This window comes from Adiantum capillus-veneris, chromosome 18 (assembly GCF_014529385.1).
Source record: "Adiantum capillus-veneris isolate H3 chromosome 18, ASM1452938v2, whole genome shotgun sequence".
NCBI lineage: Eukaryota > Viridiplantae > Streptophyta > Polypodiopsida > Polypodiales > Pteridaceae > Adiantum > Adiantum capillus-veneris.
In genome coordinates, this window is record NC_140948.1 from 156,875,947 (window position 1) to 156,897,877 (window position 21,931).

At 42.9% G+C, this 21,931-nt stretch overlaps 1 protein-coding gene and 1 pseudogene across 1 annotated transcript in view; one reads left to right on the forward strand and one right to left on the reverse strand.

Moving 5' to 3' along the window:
- The window catches only part of LOC147436693 (ZIP metal ion transporter family), a 45,994-nt gene extending 40,633 nt beyond the window's left edge, over positions 1-5,361 (reverse strand). Inside the window, exon 1 of the mRNA XM_086489510.1 lies at positions 4,794-5,361. Within this exon, the coding sequence (XP_086345636.1) occupies positions 4,794-5,231 (438 nt within the window). The 5' untranslated portion in view covers positions 5,232-5,361. The remainder of the gene's footprint in view (positions 1-4,793) is intronic.
- A 461-nt stretch (positions 5,362-5,822) lies between these two features.
- On the forward strand, positions 5,823-19,822 carry LOC147436694 (uncharacterized; annotated as a pseudogene).
- The last annotated feature ends 2,109 nt before the right edge of the window (positions 19,823-21,931 follow it).

Below are 21,931 nucleotides of genomic sequence, written 5' to 3' on the forward strand. Positions count from 1 at the left end.
GTAGAAGAGAAATCGATCGTGCTCTGATACCACTGTAACAAACTTGGACACCCCGAGTCTAAAGTCTGTCGTGACACAAGAGAGATTCACTTAACACACTTCACAATTTAATTGATTCGACATGGCCCAACGTAGTTCCGTATTGTCACATGACACATCCAACCCTATGTGTCCGTGGACAAGCTACAGCATGATCAAGGTTCGGTCAGTCCAGACAGTCTAGATTTAGAAGTGATCTGGCACTTTTGTGAGTCTATTCGTAGACCGTGCATGCCCAGTCACTTAGTGTAGATGCATATCCTCTGGTTGCACACAGCATGATCATAAGCATTCCCATTAGAATCCATCAAAATCCTTCAGGGAAATTTTCCAGTGCATTTAGCCTATTTTTGACATTTTTCACTTATTATTTTTAAGTGACTTTTGTTGGAAAGTAGGTAGGGCAATTTTGCTAAGTTTGTATATAAGCAAACTAGAGCTAGAACTATTTGGCAGAAGAGGCAACAGGAGCCAAGCTCAGCAGGCAACTTCTCCAAGAAGACCCTTGGTGGATTTCCTCCAAGCAAGAAGAACCTCCCCTAGAGTTTTCTCATCAACAGATCATCGCGACAGAAGCAGCATCCCCTAGCGTTTTCACGTAGCCATCGCCAGCAAGTTCCAGCCACTAGCGTTTTTCACTCAGCATCATCGCCAGAATCCCCAGCAGATAGCGTTTTTGTAGAGCTTGACCTAGCGTTTTTGAGATCCCTCGACCTAGCGTTATTGACAGTATTCAGCAGGCGATTTCAGCAGTAGAAAGGACCAGCAAGATTCAGCCTAAGAGTAGCAGATTCAGCCCGGAAAGACCAGCAGATTCAGCCCTTAAGAAACCTCAGTTTTCAGCCCTAAACCTGCAGATTTTCAGCGACAAAGACCCACAGAAAACAGCCCCCAAATCAGCGTTTTTGGACTAGTCGCAGATTTCAGCCCATAGCGTTTTTGGACAGCAGTAGAAAGATTGCAGATTTCAGCCCTAGTGTCGGCCTCGTCATCCCCGTCATCGTCATCGTCGTCGACATAGCCTAGACTTGCATCAATCACATGCATTCCCATTGTACCAGTTTGTGCAATCATAGGTAGACCACTCTCGCCGACGAGAGTGGGGCCTTCGGAGGAGGGTTTTACAACATCTCTGGTGTCGTATCTCTCTTCTCTCTCAGTCTCTCCCACTTGCACGCACAGTGTCCATTCACTTTGTTTGTGATCATAGCATTCTCTCATTAAGAACAGAAGGCTCTCCCTTCCATAAGAACAAAAGGAACCTTGAGCACACTTCGGAGCACTCATCTTGAGCAAAGGGCAAACATTCATTCTGCTGCACCTAACACGTGCCAAGAGAGATTGGCCCCAAAGACTGGCGCCCCTTTCGGTATTTCTTTTTGTATTAAATTTGAAGCAAAGTACAACTCCCGCGGATCCTCAGCTCTCAGACTCTGCTTCCAGATACTCTGAGAAGTGAGGCCTTTGGGTCCGTTTTATTCTTACATAAGGAAGCTAAAAGCAGAGCTCCCAAAAGCAAAAACTCAAAAGCTCCTGGTTCCCAAAAGCTGTCGCCCAACAACCAGCAGCGTGATTTGTGGAATTCCGTACCGCTGCCACGTCAGCAACACGATTCGCGGGTGTCCGTAGAACTGCCACGTCAGCAAGTCCTACGCAATTGTTTTATTCCTTCTTTGTGTCCCGAGAGCCCCTCGTCACTTACCCATAAGTTAGAACAACTTATTGGGGGTTTCTTTATTAATGGTCATGCCACTTAAGCAGTTTGTGACACCCTCCAAAACAAGGACACTAACAAATAGGTATCCCAGAACATTTGGCAGTAGTCAACATATCTTTCTTAGTCATTCTCACACGATGCCAAGCCGTGATGACAACTTCTTCATTATTTTCCGTTATCCAGGCAGAAGTGTGAACTCTCTTGAATTTTACCCAGGTACTTCTCTGTGTAACAACAGAGTAGACCACCATGTATGTGCGTTTCCTTTCAAGTAAGATGCCGCCCTTCGCCCTTTGGAGCGTTCTGAGAAACGACCTGTCAAGAAGGCGGCGTCGGATTGCTGTATCAATCAAGGGCTCGATTGGGGTCCTAGTCGCCTAAAAACGTGTCGAACTTGACCGCTTGACCGTCCATCCTTGAGCTCCTTGGTCTTCTTGTCCATGTGTTCATTGTCTAAACTATAAGCAAAGGATGAAATCTCCTCCGCTCAACTGTTAGATGGCCTTCTAGATTTTTTCAAAAATCTGCTTTTCTCGCTTCTTCCGCTTTTTCTCATCCTCTCTCGATCTAGAGGACGACAAATTGTCGGAACTCTCTTATGACAGAAAAAATTGGGACCTCAATATGAACACGCTTGTTGGATCTGCTTACCACCTCGAAAGTAGACTTCCAGCCCAAATAACATGAGAAATCCGTTGATTTCGTCAGCAGGATCACCACCATCATGAAGATTCAATTTCAAACCTATTTCCATGGGAGTGGCAATACATTTGCAATCCTCAAGTCCGAGAGTGTTTTAAGCTTTTTATCAATCGGTATGTCTTCTTTTCCAAAGCTTTGTCAAACTCTTTCCGCAAGTACAGTTTCTCCTTTTCCATGCACTCGACTTTTCCTTCTGCTTCCTTTTTGTCTCGAGAGGAGAATCGACGCCCTCTCACCATCTCAAGTGAATCTCAATAATCGGGTAATTCTTCAAGTGATTCACATATTTCGGGTCTTTGGAATACTTATCAATCTTTTCACAAACGTGTCAAGCTGCAGTTGACGTTTGTACTCCGCTCTGTCAAGATTCCTCGCTGAAAGTTGCCAAATTCTTCATTGGTTTCATCAGTTCCACGTTGGGTTCAGCTTTTCTTCATCTCCTAGGTGGCCAACAGTCAAAGGGGTGTCGTCTCTATCGGATTCTCCAAAAGAACCCACATATGCTACACAAAGGATCGGATCATCCATTGAAGAAGAATTGTTCTGAGCTCCGACCGCTGTTACAAGCTTGGACACTTCAAGCAAAAAATCAATAGCAACACACAAACAGAAACTACAAATAACTGATTGAACTTGAATAGAGCTCACTGGAGTTCTGAGCCAAGACGCACTTGCCCCAAAGACTAGCGCCCCTTTCGGTATTTTTTGTTATTGCTTCGCCAAGGTACAGCTCCCAAGGGTCCAACTCTCTCTCAGACTGCATCCATATGCTCTCCAAAGTGAGGTCCCAAGGGTCCTTGTAGACAGTAGAAGGGATGCCCAAATGCAGAGTCTCAAAAGCATAAGTTCTAAAAGCACTTGAATCAAAAAGCATCTGCACCCAAAAACTAGCGCCAAAAGCTGCCCAAAACAGCCAACACAAATCACGAAAATCCATACAGCCTGCCACATCAGCATGTCAGTGCAATTTACGGAAACCAACATGTCAAGCTTTTGAGTTTTTTGATTTAGGTCCCTCCACCGGTACTCCATAAATTGGTAGAGGTTAGGATTTTAATCCCAAACCCCTTCAACCCTCGGACCATCTTCTGGGTTCACTTCCTCTTGTCCCCTTGACCAATTCGTTCCAGTTGGGCAAGCGATGTCATCAGTTTGTGACACAAGGTACACACAACTGCGACTGCTACTGCCAATTGCTCCTACACATGAGACTGCTCGCATGGCCTCAACATGGGCTACCCTAGCCTCCTAAGAAAGCAAGGCTCTGGTGGGATCTCCTCCTACAAGAGACTCATCTGGAGGGAGAGACATGTCTCAAGGCATGGCTATCATCCAGAGAGCATGGAACATCTCCTCTCCAATCCCTACACCTCGCATGTGATGCTTTGCGTCTAGATGATCACATCGTCTCCATATAGATGCTCTGAGAAAAATGCAAGGAGAAACACCTACTGCACATCAGTGCCGGTGGTAATGCCCTCCTGCATGTGGAACCAAAAACGCTCCTATCGGCCACTCTAGGGCACCCCTTGTGCAAATCCGGGCCCCCATGCACACACAGTCTCCCAAGTTGCCTTATATATACACTCCCAAAATTGTTGGGACGGCAGGCTGACCCACAACCTCAAAAAAGGAGAAAAGTAATGGAAATGTGCACCAAAAGCCCATAGGGCTCTAGGGAAAATACTAGCAAGGCTGGGAAACATACTCCCAGCCTGCAGAAGCTTGATAGCCATGGAAAGAATCAAAAAAACCCGAGCTGAACACGGCTAGACACATCCCATCATGAAAAAACTATCTCACTCCGGACAGGCACAGCCCCAAAAAAGCCCTCACTCCCTGTCACTTGTCCTTGGGAGAAACCCAGACCGACTCGATGAATCCAGAGAAATGCCATAGCTCTAAGAATAACAATTGTCTCATGTTACTCAGATGGCTCTCACATTTTTCAGCTTTCCCAGCATCTAATAAGTCTGGAGATTTTTTCAAGATATAATTTAAGACAGAAACCATCATCGTCGATGTTGCGTGATGATGTATGAAGACTTGCTTGATTATGTTTGAACACATTCATCAAAAATTCTTACACAACCTGAAGCTTTCAGGCCACAGAACCTTGAGGTGAAATTGGATTTGTGTCTTATGCCTGACAAAAATAGAACTTCATAGTGGTGTTCAATTCGGGCATCAACTCAAGGATCTAAGCATAGGACGATCCTTTCCCACATGAGTGGCTTAACAAAGAGCACAAGCTACAGAAATTAGAATGCCTTTTCCTTATGACTGTAAAATAAGAGATCAAAGCATACATAAATTGCACATTCCAACAAATTACCTTTTGACAACAGAGGATGAAGAAGCCACCTGCAACAATGCCCAAGACTACCCAAGTGCCACCACCATATTTCTGCCCTTCTTGAACAAGATCGAAGCTAGCTGCCAGCATAACACCTGCAGCAATGCCATTGCAGATACCAGCCCATTGAGCCTGTAAATCCATGAAGAAGAACGGGATGGACCCCAAACCCGTGGCAGCTGCCATGGCAAGAGTAAGCAGGGCAACTGTGGATATTGAAACCTTCTTGAGTGCTTGGGGAGGGGTGGGAGGGTTGATAATGATGTGCGGTGGCGATAAGGATGTGTCTCCATAACGGATTTCAAGCCCTGGTCTGTTGCGTTCGCCCTCATCAACCACATCAGAAGAGAAGGCGAGTGCCTGGGAGCAGCTTAGCAGGAAAAATAGAAGCGCCACCAGCACTCTGACGTTGGCCATGATCAGGAACAGATGCTTCTGAAGAAAACAAAAGCATGCATTGCCCGCCTTTCTCTTCTCGTCTGATGACGAGCAGAGATCAGAGCAGTAGGAAGAGTCGGAGTCTGGCCCTGTTTTACGCCCGCGGTTTCACACACGACAAAACTAAATCATAACATTGTTGACTATTACCTAAACTTTGACCACGAGAGGATGGTAGATAGATTTTCTCTATCCTGATTTTGTTGGCACTGCCTGTTGCTTGCAGAGAGTGATATAGTCGTGGTGCCTACCTAGTGTTGTACATATTTTTTAAGCTATTTTAAGATTTAAGATCTACTTTCCAACATTTATTTTGAGCGATGTAAAAATAGCGCTTGTGCAGGAAAAGCTTTGGCGATAGCAACAACGCAAGGACTCTCTCTCTCTCTCTCTCTCTCTCTCTCTCTCTCTCACACACACACACACACACACACACACCCACACACAGAGCAGGCAGTGCCGCCGTCTACACGGCACTGCCATTAAGGCAGGAATTTTGCTAGCATGGCCATTGGGGTTTTGACCAATTGAGGTTTGTCAATGAGAGGGTGTTCTTTTTATGTGGAGCACATGCATGCAATTGCCATTTTTTGTTGCGTCCAGTGGATAGATTTTCGGCTGAGAATTTTTGACACAAGGACAGTTTTTTTGTCATATAGGCTAGCGGGTACTCTCTTCTGTCGCATGTGTGCTTTCGTCCAACATTTGCTCTCTGTTGAAAGCAAAGCATGTCTCCCTCTCCTCTGCACTTCCTTCCTGGCTCGAGCTGCTTCCTTCCTGTGTGACGAGTGAGCCAACCAAGCTTATGGAAACCATTGATCAGCATCTTCTCCTCCTTTGTCATTGCCATGCACACCAAATTTTTTATCCTCGTCTCCCATGCAGTCACAATCTCCATTTCATATATTGGAGTCAAATTCAGAGAAGTGGCCCACAACCAAAAGAATTGACGATTGTAACGACTGTAATGACATAATGTATGAAGGTGCTGATTCAAGCAACACTGCATCCTTGAAATCCAACCCCAATGAGGCTCAAAATTGTCATCATACATACATGTTGAAGATGATGAAACAGGAAACAGAAGGAAGATAGCAACTCAGAGTAGGAAGAAGATGGAGAAGGAGAAGACACAGAGCTTGCGTACGAGATCTCTGTAGTCTTTCTCTCTTTATTAGAATAATAGAGTATATACAAACTCAGAGCTACAAAGCTTATATGAGACCCTAAGAGATAAGGTGTCCTTTCACACCAGATGTCCAAGGGGAAATTCACACCAGATGTCCAAGGGGAAAAACCCAGTGGGAGAAAAGTGCTCCTGGTGAAGTGCGTATACACACTAACACAACTACATGTCTACAAATCCCCCCTGTAGTGATAGTGTGAATCCGTACAAGTTAGCAGATCATCATGTGTATGAGAGTAAGTCCAAAGCTTTTCGGAAAGCTTCAAACTTTTCTCGTGATAACGCCTTCGTAAATAGATCTGCAATGTTATCCTGTGTAGGACAGTAAGTTAGTGTGATCTCCCTTGCATGTAGCCTTTCCCTGACATAGTGGTAGTAAACCTCTATGTGCTTTGTTCTTGCATGAAATACTGGATTCCTTGCAACTGTCATAGCACTCTGACTATCAGTGAAAATGGTAGTGGGTGCCTGTTGACACTCACAAAGATCTGCCAATAACCTGCATATCCATACACAATCAATTGTTGCCGTGAAAGCTGCCCAGTACTCAGCTTCACAAGTTGATGTAGCCACTGTGGGTTGCTTCTTGCTTAGCCAAGATATACATGCATTTCCCAAGAAAAAACAACTGCCACTTGTGGAATGTCGAGTGTCAAAAATCACCAGCCCAATCTGAATCGCTGTAACCAAGAAGCTGCATAGAATTGTGCCTTCCATACACATCCCCCCTTGGAAAGAATATGGAAAGATTAGGGGTACCTGAAAGGTAACGAAGTATGTGCTTCACAGCCTGCCAATGATGCATACCTGGGCTGTGCATAAATCTGCTTGCTTGTGAAACCCCAAATTGAATGTCTGGACGAGTGTTGCCTGCCAAATATATCAAGCAACCAACCGCTGCTGCATAAGTATGTACATCAAAAGGTTCTCCAGCATCGTGAATGCTCAACTTTGATCCAATTTCTACGGGTGTAGAGATTGGTTTACAATTTTGCATACCAAACTTGTCCAAAATTATATGCAAATATTTTGCCTGCAACATGTATATGCCATCCTCTGATTGCACAAATTGAATACCCAAGTAATAATGTAGCAAACCAAGATCAGACATCTCAAAGGTTTTTCTCAAAGCATCTTTAAACGCTTCAATTTCATCTGCAGTATTGCCTGTAAGAAGCATATCATCCACATAAAGTGTTAGCATAATGACAACTCCATCTCTTTTTTTGACATACAAAGTACTTTCTGTTGGACTATTTTGAAATCCCTGGCCAATCAAATAAGTATGTATCTTCTCATACCATGCTCTTGGAGCCTGTTTGAGACCATACAAAGCTTTACGCAATCTACATACCTTTTACTCTTGACCTTTTACAACAAAACCACTTGGTTGACTTACATAAACTTCTTCCTGCAAATCACCATTCAAAAAAGCAGTTTTGATATCCAACTGATGCACTTTCCAACCATGATGAGCAGCAATTGCAACTAGTGATCTAACTGTGGACGCACGAGAAGTAGGAGCAAAGGTTTCATCATAATCTATGCCTTTCTATTGCGCATAGCCTTTTGCCACAAGCCTTCCTTTGTACCTATCAACAGTACCATCTTGTTTCCTTTTTACCTTAAATACCCACTTTGTACCAATAGGCTTTTTACCTGTAGGCAAGTCCACTAGATCCCATGTATGATTCTTATGAATAGAATCAATTTCTTGCTACATAGCATCTTTCCACTGAACACACTCTAAAGCTTGTTCAAATGAATCAGGCTCATCTGCATCACAAAGAGTGCTAAAGCAAGCCAAATCTACTTGCTCTCTACCAAAAGTAGTACCAGCACGTGTTTTTCGCGGCAACGGTGCATCCAACTTGCTATCCTACAAAGTTTTTTGAACCCATTTAGGCAAGGTTCTTTCTTCCCTGAGAACTTCTTGCTCTTCATGCACAATTTCCTCTACATCATGAGGTGTCACATCCTGATCAAAAGATTGATCAAGATTATCAACCTGTTGTGATTCTTGATTCTCCACAAAAGAAGGAAGTAAACCTTCAAATACATCATGTGTCTGCATATGAGGTACATCAAAAGCAACCATAGGTTGAGCAGTAGTTTCTGCAAAAATTACATCACGACTTTCAAAAATCTTGTTTGTAGCAGGATTGTAAAGTCTATAACCTTTACTTCCACTACTGTACCCCACAAATATACATTTGATTGCCTTATCATCAAGCTTCCCACGTAACTGCTGAGGGATGTGAGCATAAGCAAGACAACCAAAAACACGAAGATAACTGACTGAAGGTTTTCTGTCATACCAAGCTTCATATGGAGTAATGGTCTTCAAGGCACGAGTAGGACACCTGTTCAAAACATGTGCTGCACAAGCAACTGCCTCCATCCATAGCTTATGAGGCAAACTCTTAGCCTTGAGCATACATCTAGCCGTCTCCATTAAAGACCTGTTCTTCCTTTCTGCAACACCATTCTGTTGTGGTGTGTATGGCATAGTGCATTGGTGTTTAATGCCTTTCTTTCCCAAAAAATCCTTAAATGCACCTGGCATGTATTCACCTCCTCGATCCGTACGAAGAGTCTGTACTTTGCAACCTATTTCATTTTCAACCATGGCGACATAATGTTGAAAAACTGCAAACACATCTGACTTTGCTTTGAGTGGATACACCCAACAAAACCTAGAAAAGTCATCAATGAAGGTCACAAAATAAAGGCTGTTTTCCAAAGATGGCGTCCTCATAGGACCACATACATCACTGTGTACAAGCTACAACTTTCGTGTCCCTCTAACTGAACCATCTTGCGAAAATGCAAATCTATGCATCTTTCCAAGAACGCAACCTTCACATACATGTCTTGGTGGCATCTCCAATAAAGACAAATCATGCACCATATTATGACGTTGTAAAGTCATCAAACTGCCATAACTAACATGCCCAAATCTAGCATGCCACAACTCAGCATCCTGCATGGCCTGAGTCTTTGTTTCTGCAATACATACCTGAATCTGCTTTTCATAACGATCTAGCACAAATAGTCCATTTTCCAGCGTACCTGTAGTGATAAGAGAATAACCATTCTCTCGATCTCGTACAACACATCTGTCATCCTCAAAAATGACCCGAAGACCATTTTTTGCAAGAGAGGATACAGACAACAAATTCTTCTTGATCCCTGGAACATATAAGACATCTGGCAAGCATAAATCTGAACAATCTGAAACGGTAATCAAAATCTTACCAACGCCTTTGATTGGATAAGAAGCATTATTTGCACATGTCACCTTCTTTCCTGCTGGAGCTGCATCCAATGAACAAAACAAATCCTTCCTTGAAATAATATTCCTGGATGCACCACTATCAAAGTACCAAATCATTTGTGTCTCGTCAACACTGTAAGTAGAAAAATCTGAACATACTACGAAAGCATAAGAATCCTGCACAAAGTTTGCAGACTCTTCTTTAGCTGTAGAAGAATCACCAGAAGCTGAAACAACCAAACTTGACTCTTTCTTCTTTTCTTTAGCAATTTGCTTTTTACACTCACTAATGTAGTGACCAGGTTTCTTGCAGTAGTGACATTTACCTTTCTTCTTGGACTTGTCGGAATCACCTTTAGACTTCTCTGAAGACTGTCCTACACCAGACTTGGAGTGATGAGCACTCTCTTTACCCTTGTTTTTGTTCTGTACAACTAGAGCATGATCCATACCATCCACCTATAAAGACTTGTTCTTACGTGATTGATCCTCCTGCAATAGCAAAGCCACTAACTCTTCAAAATGAAGAGGCTCAGGATTAGCTCGCAAAGACAGAGTCAAAGAAGTCTGAAAAGTCAAATAAGATGGTGGTAGTGAATTGAGTGTTTTGGAAACCAAGTCCTTCTCTGGAATCACTTCATCAATGCTAAGCAATTGCTCTTTAAGATCTCTGATTTTTGTTAGATGCTCGACGATATCGTCACCTTCGTCCATCTGTATTTTGTCAAGTTGTTTCTTCAAAAACTATATTCTGGCAGCGTTTCTTCCTCCAATCATAGCTTGCAGAGTGTTCCAAGCATCCTCAGAAGTTCTACAAGATCTGATATGTGGTGTGATTGTCCTCTTTATGGTTAAGGCAATCACAGCCATAGCTTGTGCATCTTTAGTATCCCATTTCTTTTGCTCTGGAGTGACTTGTGAGGGTCCTGCACCAACAGCTGCACCACGACCAGGCGTGGCAGGTGCAATGCTACCTGGACGAACTTCATCTCCAGATACATAATCCCACAATCCTTTACCAACCAAAACATTTTTGGCCATAAAAGACCAAAGAGAATAGTTGGTACCATCCAATTTTTCTTCGGATGTAAACGCACCAAAAATCTATTTCTCCGTAGATTGAGCCATACTGTGGATGCACACAAGAGAGTAAAAGAGCCTCCAAGAGATTCACAAATCTCCTCTCCAATGCAAGCAAAACTCTACACAAAATCTCAGCACAAAGCTAAGACAAGCTGCTTCCCAAAAGAACTGTTTACTTGAAGAAAATCTGTCAAAAAACACACCCTCTTGATCTAAACGCCTCTGAAAAGTAACTTCTACTACGCTGCTCAGAACAAAATTCTGAGGGCTCGAACGGCTTCAAAAGGGGGGTAAAACCTAGGTCACCTCCTCAGAATACTCCCGGAACGTCGAGGATGCTCCCACGAGCAAATTTTCCGAAAACTGCCTGAAAACTGCGATTGCGCGCGCGGACGCAAAAACGCAAGTAGAGGCTCTGGAAATCACCTTGCTGTGATACTAATTGTTGAAGATGATGAAACAGGAAACAGAAGGAAGATAGCAACTTAGAGTAGGAAGAAGATGGAGAAGGAGAAGACACAGAGCTTGCGTACGAGATCTCTGTAGTCTTTCTCTCTGTATTAGAATAATAGAGTATATACAAACTCAGAGCTACAAAGCTTATATGAGACCCTAAGAGATAAGGTGTCCTTTCACACCAGATGTCCAGGGGGAAAAACCCAGTGGGAGAAAAGTGCCCCTGGTGAAGCGCGTATACACACTAACACTACTACATGTCTACAATACATAGGAAATTGTGGAGGCATCCTGGAAAGGCCCTTCAGTGATCCTTCAAAGAACTACTTTGATAGAAAATTGGTGAAGATGGCAAGTGTAGTTGAAGGGAAGACACACTTTGAGCCAGACGGTGAGCATCACACAAAATCTGCATTGTCAAGGTCTCTAAAGGGCTCAAGCAATAGCAACGAGGCCATTTTTACAAGAAAAGATAGTCTTGGGAGTGTACAAAAAGGTAATGATCTTGGAGGCGTGCCTTTTCAACTCGACTCTTTGAAAGAAGTTGGGCCCTCAGACTCCCTCGATAATATTGATGGACGCATCACCTCAATGTGATCCAAGCTTCGAGCCATCCTCACTGACTCCTGGTGTTTTGGTCTTAATGAATTATGGACAGCCAAGGTCTCCTGGTATTTCTCGACACTATGGCTTCAGATATGTAATTTTAGTGTAGGGCACATGCACTTTGCTCATCGTGTGTTGGAACAGGGCATAGGTGGTTTTTCAATTGGCTTGTATGCTTTAGACAGATTTGACCTTGTGAGCACTATTTTTGTAATTTTTGGGATCTTAAGTTGTTACATGGTCTGCTAGTTGGATGAACCTATTGTTATGTGTTTGCTACCACCTTTGCCAGGTGTATTTTTGTTGCAAGATAGCTTCTCTCATAGGTTCTATTCTGCTAAAGTCTTTGGGCACTACCAGGAGTAGCTTCATTCTTTAGTCTAGTGGTACATCATGTCAAAAATTTATGTGGCTTGAGGCTTTCTAGCTTCTTTAGTCAGATGTTTGTGACAATTGTTTTGTAGCCAGACAAAGGAGTTACATAAGACAATATTAGAAATCTTGAGACTTTCAGACGTTACAGGAAAACACCAACTCATTGTATTTATATCTTGCTTTTAAGAGATGTATTTGATTGCCTTTTTTCTCTTGTGTGAAGGCCTGCAACGTGCACAAGCTATGTCTAGTGGATATCTTGAAGTTATTAATGGGGCAGGAAAGCGGTCTAGGAAGGTTGATCAAAACTATCCAAGAGAAAGCAAGTAAGAATCATACATTTGGTGCTTGAAGTTGCTCCTTGATAGGATCACAAAGAGTTGAGGTACAAAACTAATAGGACACTACAAGAGGCTATTCATATTAGCGACGCTCACACAGCGACGCTCAAAAAAAAAATTCCCGGCGTCGCTATGAGCGTCGCAAATTTCTTTGTTAATTTGCGACGCTCATAGCGACGCCGGCTGGGCTAAAAAAATAACCGAGCGCGCCCAAAAACTCAGATCTCAGATCTGAGTTTTTCTGTGCCCTCAAGCAAGGAGCAGGTAACGCTCTCCCTCTCTCTCTCTCTCTCTCTCTCTCTCTCTCTCTCTCTCTCTTTTTCTTCTCCACACACACACACGAGGAGAGGAAGGAGAGCCAAGTATGCTCCTTCCCTCTCCTCATTCTCATGTTCCCTTCCCCTCTTTCTCTCTCCCTCTCTCTCTCTCTCTCACACACACATAGTGTTTTTGAAAGAGAGAGAGAGAGAGAGAGAGAGAGAGAGAGAGAGAGTACAAACATAAACAAAAACGCACACACACATACATAAACAAAGAATGCACACACACATTGAGAGAGGAAAAGAGAGAGAGAGCATGCATAAACAAAAAACGCACGCATTGAGAGAGGAAAAGAGAGAGAGAACATGCATAAACAAAAAACGCACACATTGAGAGAGGAAAAGAGAGAAAACATGCATACGATCCAAAAAAACGCACACACATTGAGAGAGAAAGAGAGAGAAACTAATTTAACGTCGTAGGAAACTAATTAAAATTAAAAGACCTAAAGATCTAGCCGACGAGGAGTTGAACTCAAGACCTATTATTCAAGAGGGAAATGGCATAATCAATCTATCATACTTGGCATGGGTGATAGAAAGGTTATACCATTTATCTCTTTTTATTGGCACACACATCCACACACGCGCACACACACAAGAAGAAGAGAGTTATAACGTCGTAGGAAACTATCTTAAAAGACGTTAAAGATTAGGTTATGTGTAGACTTACATTAAATTAGATTTAGGTTTATTTTTAACTAGATTTACGTTATATTATATTAGATTTAGGTCTCCATAGACTGCGATGCCTGCATGAAGCGGGTGAAGAAAGCCCTCAATGGAATATAGGGTATTGCTGCCTTCACTCATGGTGGGCTCCGTCGATCCAAAAGTACTGGTGAAATGTCTTCAGAAGATAGGGAAGAAGGTGGATCTTCAGGGCGGCAAGAGTCACTACATCCCCGACACAATGACCATCTAGACAACCTCTAGTCATTCAACAGCAACTTCAAAGTTAGTAACAAGAGCAAGAACGGTCTAAAGGGCCAATTGATGTCGTCAGATGTGGATGGAGATGAGGCAGCGTCACCGCCGGAAGTTAACTCTCACATCTTTAGTGATGAGAATGCCAACTCTTGCCGAGTTATGTGAAAAATTATGTGTTAAATCAGTTTTAAGGTTCTTATAATCCCTGTTAGTTTAGTTCTTTGTTTTTAATATAACATAATTTACGCTAGATTTAGATTTATGTTATATTAGATTAGACTTAGGTTTATTTAGGTTTACCCACACACACACACACACACACACACACACACACACACACACACACACACACACACACACACACACACACACACACACAAGAAGAAGAGAGTTTTAACGTCGTAGGAAACTATCCCAAAAGACGTTAAAGATTAGGTTAGATGTAGACTTACGTTAAATTAGATTTAGGTTTATTTTTAGTTAGATTTACGTTTATTTAGATTTACGCTTATTTACGTTAGATCGAGTCCACGCAAGAATTACTTACGGTTTAGGGTTTAGGGTTAGACGAACAATGAAAAGATCTACTGTGAAAAGATGTTAAGATGCTGTGAAGTGCTACAGCTAGAGAAGAGGCAAAGGGGTTTTGTCCACTACATGCAGTATCATGTAGACGTGGGTGTGTAGATTTCTTGTACCCACAAATATAGGTATTGACCAATAAAGACGAGATTATAACCCGGTGGTTCTGATCTCCGTGCACCTCTAGACCGAGGTGTGCGAGGATTGGACATGACTAGAGAATGTGAGGCAAAGAGAGAGAGAGAGAGAGAGAGAGAGAGAGAGAGAGAGAGAGAGAGAGAGAGAGAGAGAGAGATAAGACGAAGAATGCCAATAGAATATTAAATTTGTTGTCCAGGTTATAAGTTTTTTATCCTCATTATGAGTAGTGACGAGGATGTGGGACCGTCCAACCGAAACACCTATCTCTCAACGAGGGTCTTATGTCCTTGTAATCAATGCAAGCATGCTGTGCGACGGACAAGACGTGTTTCTTTGCAGCACGTTCGCGAATTTGGCGAGTTCGATCCATCTATTATAGATCGAGTTGTTGCCAATTATAACTCATCGGACTCTGACGCTAGCCAACAAGCAGCAATCTTGCAACCCAATAGACGTGTTCGCAGGCGCTTTGGTCAAGCAGCATATGTGAGGCCACAAGATGTAGCCTCTGACAGCTCGGGGGATGATCATGCAGAGCACATTCCCAACGAGGCAATGTTTGAGTCCGAGATTGATGAAATGATCGAGACGATCATGGATTCAGAAAGGCTTATCTATGATGATATGAAAAGTGAAGCCGATACGCCATTGTATAATGGAGCACGTATGTCTAGATTGAAAGCACTCCTGGTTCTTCTCAACATGCAGGCAAAGTTTGGATGGAGTGACACTAGCGTCACAACGCTTTTCAGGTGATCTATTACAATTAGTTTACTTTAATAAAACTCTAAATGTATAATGATCTGATAGATTTTTACACGACTGTATCATATTTTTATGTTGTGTAGATTGCTGAAAGAGCACATACTACCAGCTGACAATGTGATGCCAGATTCCCGAGATGAAGCAAGAAAGATTTTGCGAAACTTGGGGATGGATTACAATTCTATCCACGCTTGTCCTAATGACTGCATTCTTTTCAGAGGGGAATACATAGACATGGAGAAGTGTCTGAAATGTGATTCCGAAAGATATCGAGTAGATCTCCACGGGACAAAAATTCCACAAAAGGTTTTGCGACATTTCCCTTTGCTTCCTCGCATCAAGCATTTCTTCGAATGTAAGTCCATGGCCGCCCTAGCATCATGGCATGAGGAGAATAAATCTTCGGATGGTGTGCTACGAATTCCTGCAGATTGCGTAGCGTGGAAACATATAGATGGAACATGGTCGGATTTTGCCAGGGAAGCTCGAAATTTGCGCTTAGGCCTGGCTATGGATGGCGTGAATCCATTTGGTCAAAGATCAACATCTTACAGTGTATGGCCCGTTGTCATCGTCAACTACAACATTCCCCCGTGGTTGACTACGAAGAAGGGGCACCTATGGCTAAGCTTGATTGTGCCAGGGCGATATAAAGTGGGGAATATGGATGTGTATCTTCGTCCACTATTGGAAGAGCTACAACAATTGTGGATTGGCATAGAGGTGGTGGATATGAGCCGACACACAGGACGACATAATGCTTTGATCAGAGGCATTCTAATGTGGACCATGCATGACTATCTCGGGCTAACAGAATGCTCAGGTGATCTATTGACACTCCTCACTCAGACACTGTAAATCTTGTTTTTTCCCATAGTTGATCTATTATCATGTGTATACATGCAGGGCTTCAAACAAGCGGATACAGAGCATGTGTCACATGTGCCAATCACAACGGCATCAATGGAGGAGATCAGAGAAGATGCTCAATCAGAAGCCGCTGCGGTGGTGCCAGACGAGCATCAAGATGCTACTACTCTATATGGGGTGCATGCAGAGGAGCTACAAAATGAAACAGAGGATATGTGTTTAAACGGAGAGCTCTATATAGATATAGGAAGTTATGCTGAGTTATGCGAGGATGAGAGAGAGATCTCTTAAAGCCACAAATATTGTATTTGAACAATTTTGCTCCGTGTTGTAAAAGCTCTGGCTCTCTAAGTACCTTCCATGGTGTATAACGCTCTTTTCTACTCGCGCTCACATCTTTTGATTGAAAATTCTGAGTTTTCGACTTGCCTCTTCTATCACTCGATTCATTGCGTCATTGTATTTATATGCGTCATTACGTCATTGTATTTAATGGTCTTTGCGTCATTGTCTACTCTATTCATTCAATATTAAGTTTAAATATTCGTGTGTTTAATGCAGGTATGGATGATGAGGAGTTTCTTTCTTCTTTGTCACCGCAGCAGAGACAATGGTACGTGGAGCGTCATCGCTCTGGCGCATCATCGCGCGTTCCTACTCCATCTGCATCTCTCTCGCTTTCGGAGCATTCGGCGCGCTCCGAAGCTTCGGCGTCAACGAGACGAGCTTCACACTCGTCTAGACACCGGCGCTCTAGTGGTGGCGGTGGCGGTTGTTGTGGGGATTCCGCCACCGATGCCTCCACACCGCCTCGTGTTCGACGAGGCTCTTTACCCTCCCCTTCTTTGTCCGCCCCCACACCAGCCACAGCATCGCCATCTACGCCAGGTTTTGCACGGCTGACTGTTCCTAGAAGCTACACACCTCTACCTACTCCGCCAGGAGCCACCCCTCTCGACACTCCTCGCTTCGAGGCCCAGACGCCGGTGGAGACACCTGACGTCCGTACCCCCATCGACACGCCGCTAGAGACCCCTCCCGGGACACCCAGGTTCACGCGTCACCGGCCAGAGGGCTTGTCTTACTCCATCGACTTCAGCGACGGCATCATCATGGATGATGACGGCAAGAAGGTGATCTCGCGCATGCGTGGTCTTTGCTCTCAGTTGTTTAGACACTACATACTAAACAAATGGAGTGAAGTACCAAGTGATTTAAAAAACAGAGTCATCAGCATACTTCATGATGAGTTTCCCATTCCAACACGGGATCAGCGCTTCAATGAAGACCTGATGAAGATTCGAATGCGCGAATACTGCAAACACAAGCGTTCCGAAGTGCAAAAAGCAATCAAGAATGGGTGGAACAGGCCAGATTGGTTGGCCAAAGAAGATTGGAAGAATGCGAAGAAAGCAGCGCGCGAGAATCCCGACAAGTGGAAGCAACAAAAGGATGCAGCCAGAGCGCGAGTAGAGGCAGGGAGCTCGCACCACTTGGGGAGCGGTGGATGTGCATCATTTGAGGGCGATTTTGTAAGTGTTTTCACATTGCTCTTTATGTTCGATAGTTTAGGGTTTATGAGTTTTTTAATTCTAACATAATGAAATCTTTGTATGTTTTGACAGTGGTCGATAACAGGACGTGATCCCACACCGTACGAGCGCGAGTACGCAGGCAGGAAGGGCTTAAACGCCCTGATGGACATTCTCAGTTCTCGCGGCGGCATGGTTAGTATTAGGGTTTACTCTTTTTTATTTTTTGTATTGTTTTATAAATGTCGTTATATGTTTATACTTACTGAAAGCTGTCTTATTGTCTTTTTTTGCAGAATCCGACAGATACGCCGCTTGGACGCGATGAGACGTCTGACTAGACGACGTCACTTTAGCCTTAGGTAGATAGCATTAGTTTAGGGTTTCTCATAGCTTACGCCTTTTTGAACCTATTATTACATTTGTCACCGCAGTTCCTTTTGCCAATCAATTCTTTATGCCTATGATGTTGTACAATTGTCATTATTACATTTGCCAATCAATTCATTTTGCCTATGATGTGTACAATTGTCAATTTTGCAAACAATGCGTCTTGTGGGTGACTATTTTGGGTCTATTATCTACCCTTGCACTTTTTTTAAAAAGTAAATTGAGTACAATATGGTTGATGGGTGGCAGGGTTGAATGCCCTGCCACCAAAAAAAAATTCTCTCGGGCGTCGCTATAACCGTCGCTATTTATGGCTCTGTAGCGTCGCTATGAGCGTCGCTATAGTCTTCAGTGTAAACGTCGCTATAACCGTCGCTATTAGCGTCGCTATATAGCGTCATTGATAGCGACACTTATAGCGACGCATATAGCGACGCTCTCGTAGCGACGCTCGTAGCGACGCTTTTAGTGACGCCGGGGGTTATAAAAACCCAGTGTATTTCCGTCGCTAACATCGTCACAAGAGCACACAACCTCTTGTAGTGGGAGTTGGTATTTTTACATCCTCGTCTTTTCATTTGTCTTCCTTACACCTAAGTGCCTTTTGATTAATACATTATAGATAAGTTGCATGGTTTGGCTTTACTTAGTTTTTATTAAAGAAAAATCTTCTTCATAACAGTAAGAATGCAGCTCTTGAAGCTTTGAAGGGATTCATTCCTCTCCTTTTGGTGAAAGGGAACTTGGAGGATCCAAGCCTATGTTGTAGATTGTGTGCTATGCAGTTTTTGTATATTCTAATCAGAACTTTGTCTCCTTCAGTTCAATGTTGGTTCAATCTTACATAAATATATGACAAGATCAAGCATTGATGTAGTGTAGAAATATATGCTATATTATTGTGTGAGTTTGACTCTTCTTTTTTCCTTTTTCACTGACTATACAATGTTTTGTTTCATGAACACAAAAAAGTTTATGAAGAAAATTACAACTATGAATCCAAATGGCACTGTTGAGTTTGACATAAAAAAGAGTGCCCGCTTTCTTCATATATTTGCACCTGAAGTATCAAATACAAATGATGACATTTTCTATGATGGGGATGATGAGGAAAGACAAGCAATTCCACTCTTACAAATTGCAATGTTAATTGTAGGAACTCGAGGGGATGTTCAGCCTTTTATAGCCATTGGCAAACATTTGCAGGTATGAGGAATTGATAGATTCCCTTCTAGATAACATGTGTTTTTCAAATGCTTGTATTAACATTGTTTTTCTAGCTTTATTGCTAGGAATATGGTCAATGGAAACTACTTGCAACACATTCAAACTTTCAAGAGTTTGTTTTAAAGGCAAGCCTAGAATTCTTCCCATTGGGTGGAGATCCAAAAGTTCTAGCAAGATGTATGCCTTTACACACACTCTCTTGTGCTTTTTGTGACGTAAACCTATCATATTACTATTCCTAGAGGTCTGTGGCAACATGGCTATCTCAATACCACTATTTTCTTGGAAGAAAAATAGGTTTCTGTGTCATGATCAAGAAAGGAATTTCTAGATTAAAAATTGTTGATGAAGGTTAGTTCTTGGGCTCTGGGATACACTCAGGATCTTGCCTGGTAGGTAGTGTGTAGTGTTGATAAGAATTGTTTATCCTTTTGACCTCATGGTGATTGTGATGTGACAGAGAGTGAGGATGAAGACTGGTTTTGGTAGGCTTCATTGTGAAGGATGTGCAAGCTTTATTGTTGCTTTGAGATGTTGGATGTTGCATAGTAGTTGGGAGTGAAATTGTATACAATCTCTTCTTCCAGATCAACGTTCATTGACACTAGAGAATCATCTTATTTGTCATCTTTGTGTAATCATTTGTTTATGGTCATTACTTGTTTCTGATTGGGCAAGGGATCTCCTCAAATGGTCTTCTTTAGAGCTAGGCTTGGAGTTTTTGATTTCATGATGACATTCTTGTCACATCATTTTAAGCATGTTTGTAGGTTTAACTGGTACGGGTTTGCAGGTCCCTTATCCAACTTGCCAACACCTCCTTGGTGACCCAACTACATTCAACTTGCCAACCCCTCCTTGGTAACCCCATTTTACCTCAGATCCTATCCTACTCCCACAAGCTTGTCATGACATGTTTTGTTTGATGTTGCACACTCTTTCGTCTCATGTGATTCTTCAATTAGAGGGCGCATACATTCTGAAAGGGCGGTGGTAATGCGTGTGCTAGTCTCCACCCAACCGTGCTATCTTATAGCCTCCCCCTAGAGTACACACTGTCCGGCCGTGCCGGTGGCCTTGCCCATAGGACCCATGTCCTTACATTAACCCCCCCCCCCCCCCCCCGGAGAATCGTTTACGTCCTCGAAAACAAATGTAGGAAAAGGTTTCTTAAGTGCGGAGACATTCTCCCATGTAGAACCTTCTTCAGGTCTATCTAGCCATTTTACTAACACCTGTCGTCTGACATGATGTTTGATGCGAAGCTCATGAGAATCCAAATTCTTTTCGGGCTCATGAGGAATGCTTGGCAGTGCGATAAGGTCAACCAACACACCTATGTCAATGACATTATCATTCTGTCCCAGCTATTTTCGTAAACGGCTAACATGAAAAACAGGATGAACTCGTGAGTGCTCTGGAAGAGCTAACTCATAGGCCACTTGACCTATACGTTTGAGAATGGTAAACGGTCCATAATAGCATGGTGAAAGTTTAGCAACTTTTCCCATCTTCAGACTTTCTAAATGCTCCATAACTTTGAGGAAAACCTTGTCTCCTTTCAAAAGTGGCAAGACAATGATGCTCATATGCATACTTCTTATATCGATCTTGAGCTTGCTTAACATTCTGTCGAGCAACTCAAAGCATGTCAAAATGGTCTTGGAGAAAATACTTCGCTTATTGTATCTTCTCCTTAGCCAACCCAACCGTAACGGGTGATCTAGGTTGAAATCCATATAAAAGCATAAATGGACTAAACCCTGTAGTCACATGCTTGGAACTATTATAAGCAAATTCCAATATAGGTAAGTAGTCTTCCCAATTGGTTTGATTCTTGCTAACGTACGCTCGTAGCATATCCTCTAGAACTTGATTAACTCTTTCTGTTTGACCATCTGTTTCTGGATGATCAGTCGTACTCGTTTAATTTCCAGCTTTTGGAACACAACTCTCCAGAAGTGATTATCGAACTTTCGATCTCTGTCGCTAATGATACTAGCTGGAAGACCGTAGAGTTTATATGTATGCTCTACAAATAGCCGTGCTAATTTCGGTGTCTTAACCGTAGTCTTAGTGGGAATGAATCGAGCCATCTTTGTGAGACGATCTACAATTACCCAAATGGCATCATGGCCACGATTTGTAGTAGGTAGTCCTACTACAAAATCCATAGAGATACTCTCCCACTTACCTTGTGGAATCTCTAAAGGATGTAAAAGGCCACCTACCTTGAGGCGCTCTGCCTTATTAACTTGGCACTGTTGGCAGTTTAGTACGTACTCTTGAACATCATGATGTAAGCCCGACCAATAAAATTGTCGTCAAACTAAGGCATACGTCTTACGAATACCTGGATGACCAGCACTTGGACTATCGTGACACTCAAATAAGATTTGACGCCTAGTGTCTAAGTCCTTTGGCACACATACTCTACCTTTGTGGAGTAAGTAGCCATCATCAATGGAAAAATTCTTCCATCGCTTAAGCTCTTCATGAGTAGGGGTGGAGCTCTGTGTGTTGGAGTTTCTATCTGTGTGTGCAGAGACATGTTGATCTGGCTGTTCAGAGACATGTGAGTGTGAGGGATCCCTTTTT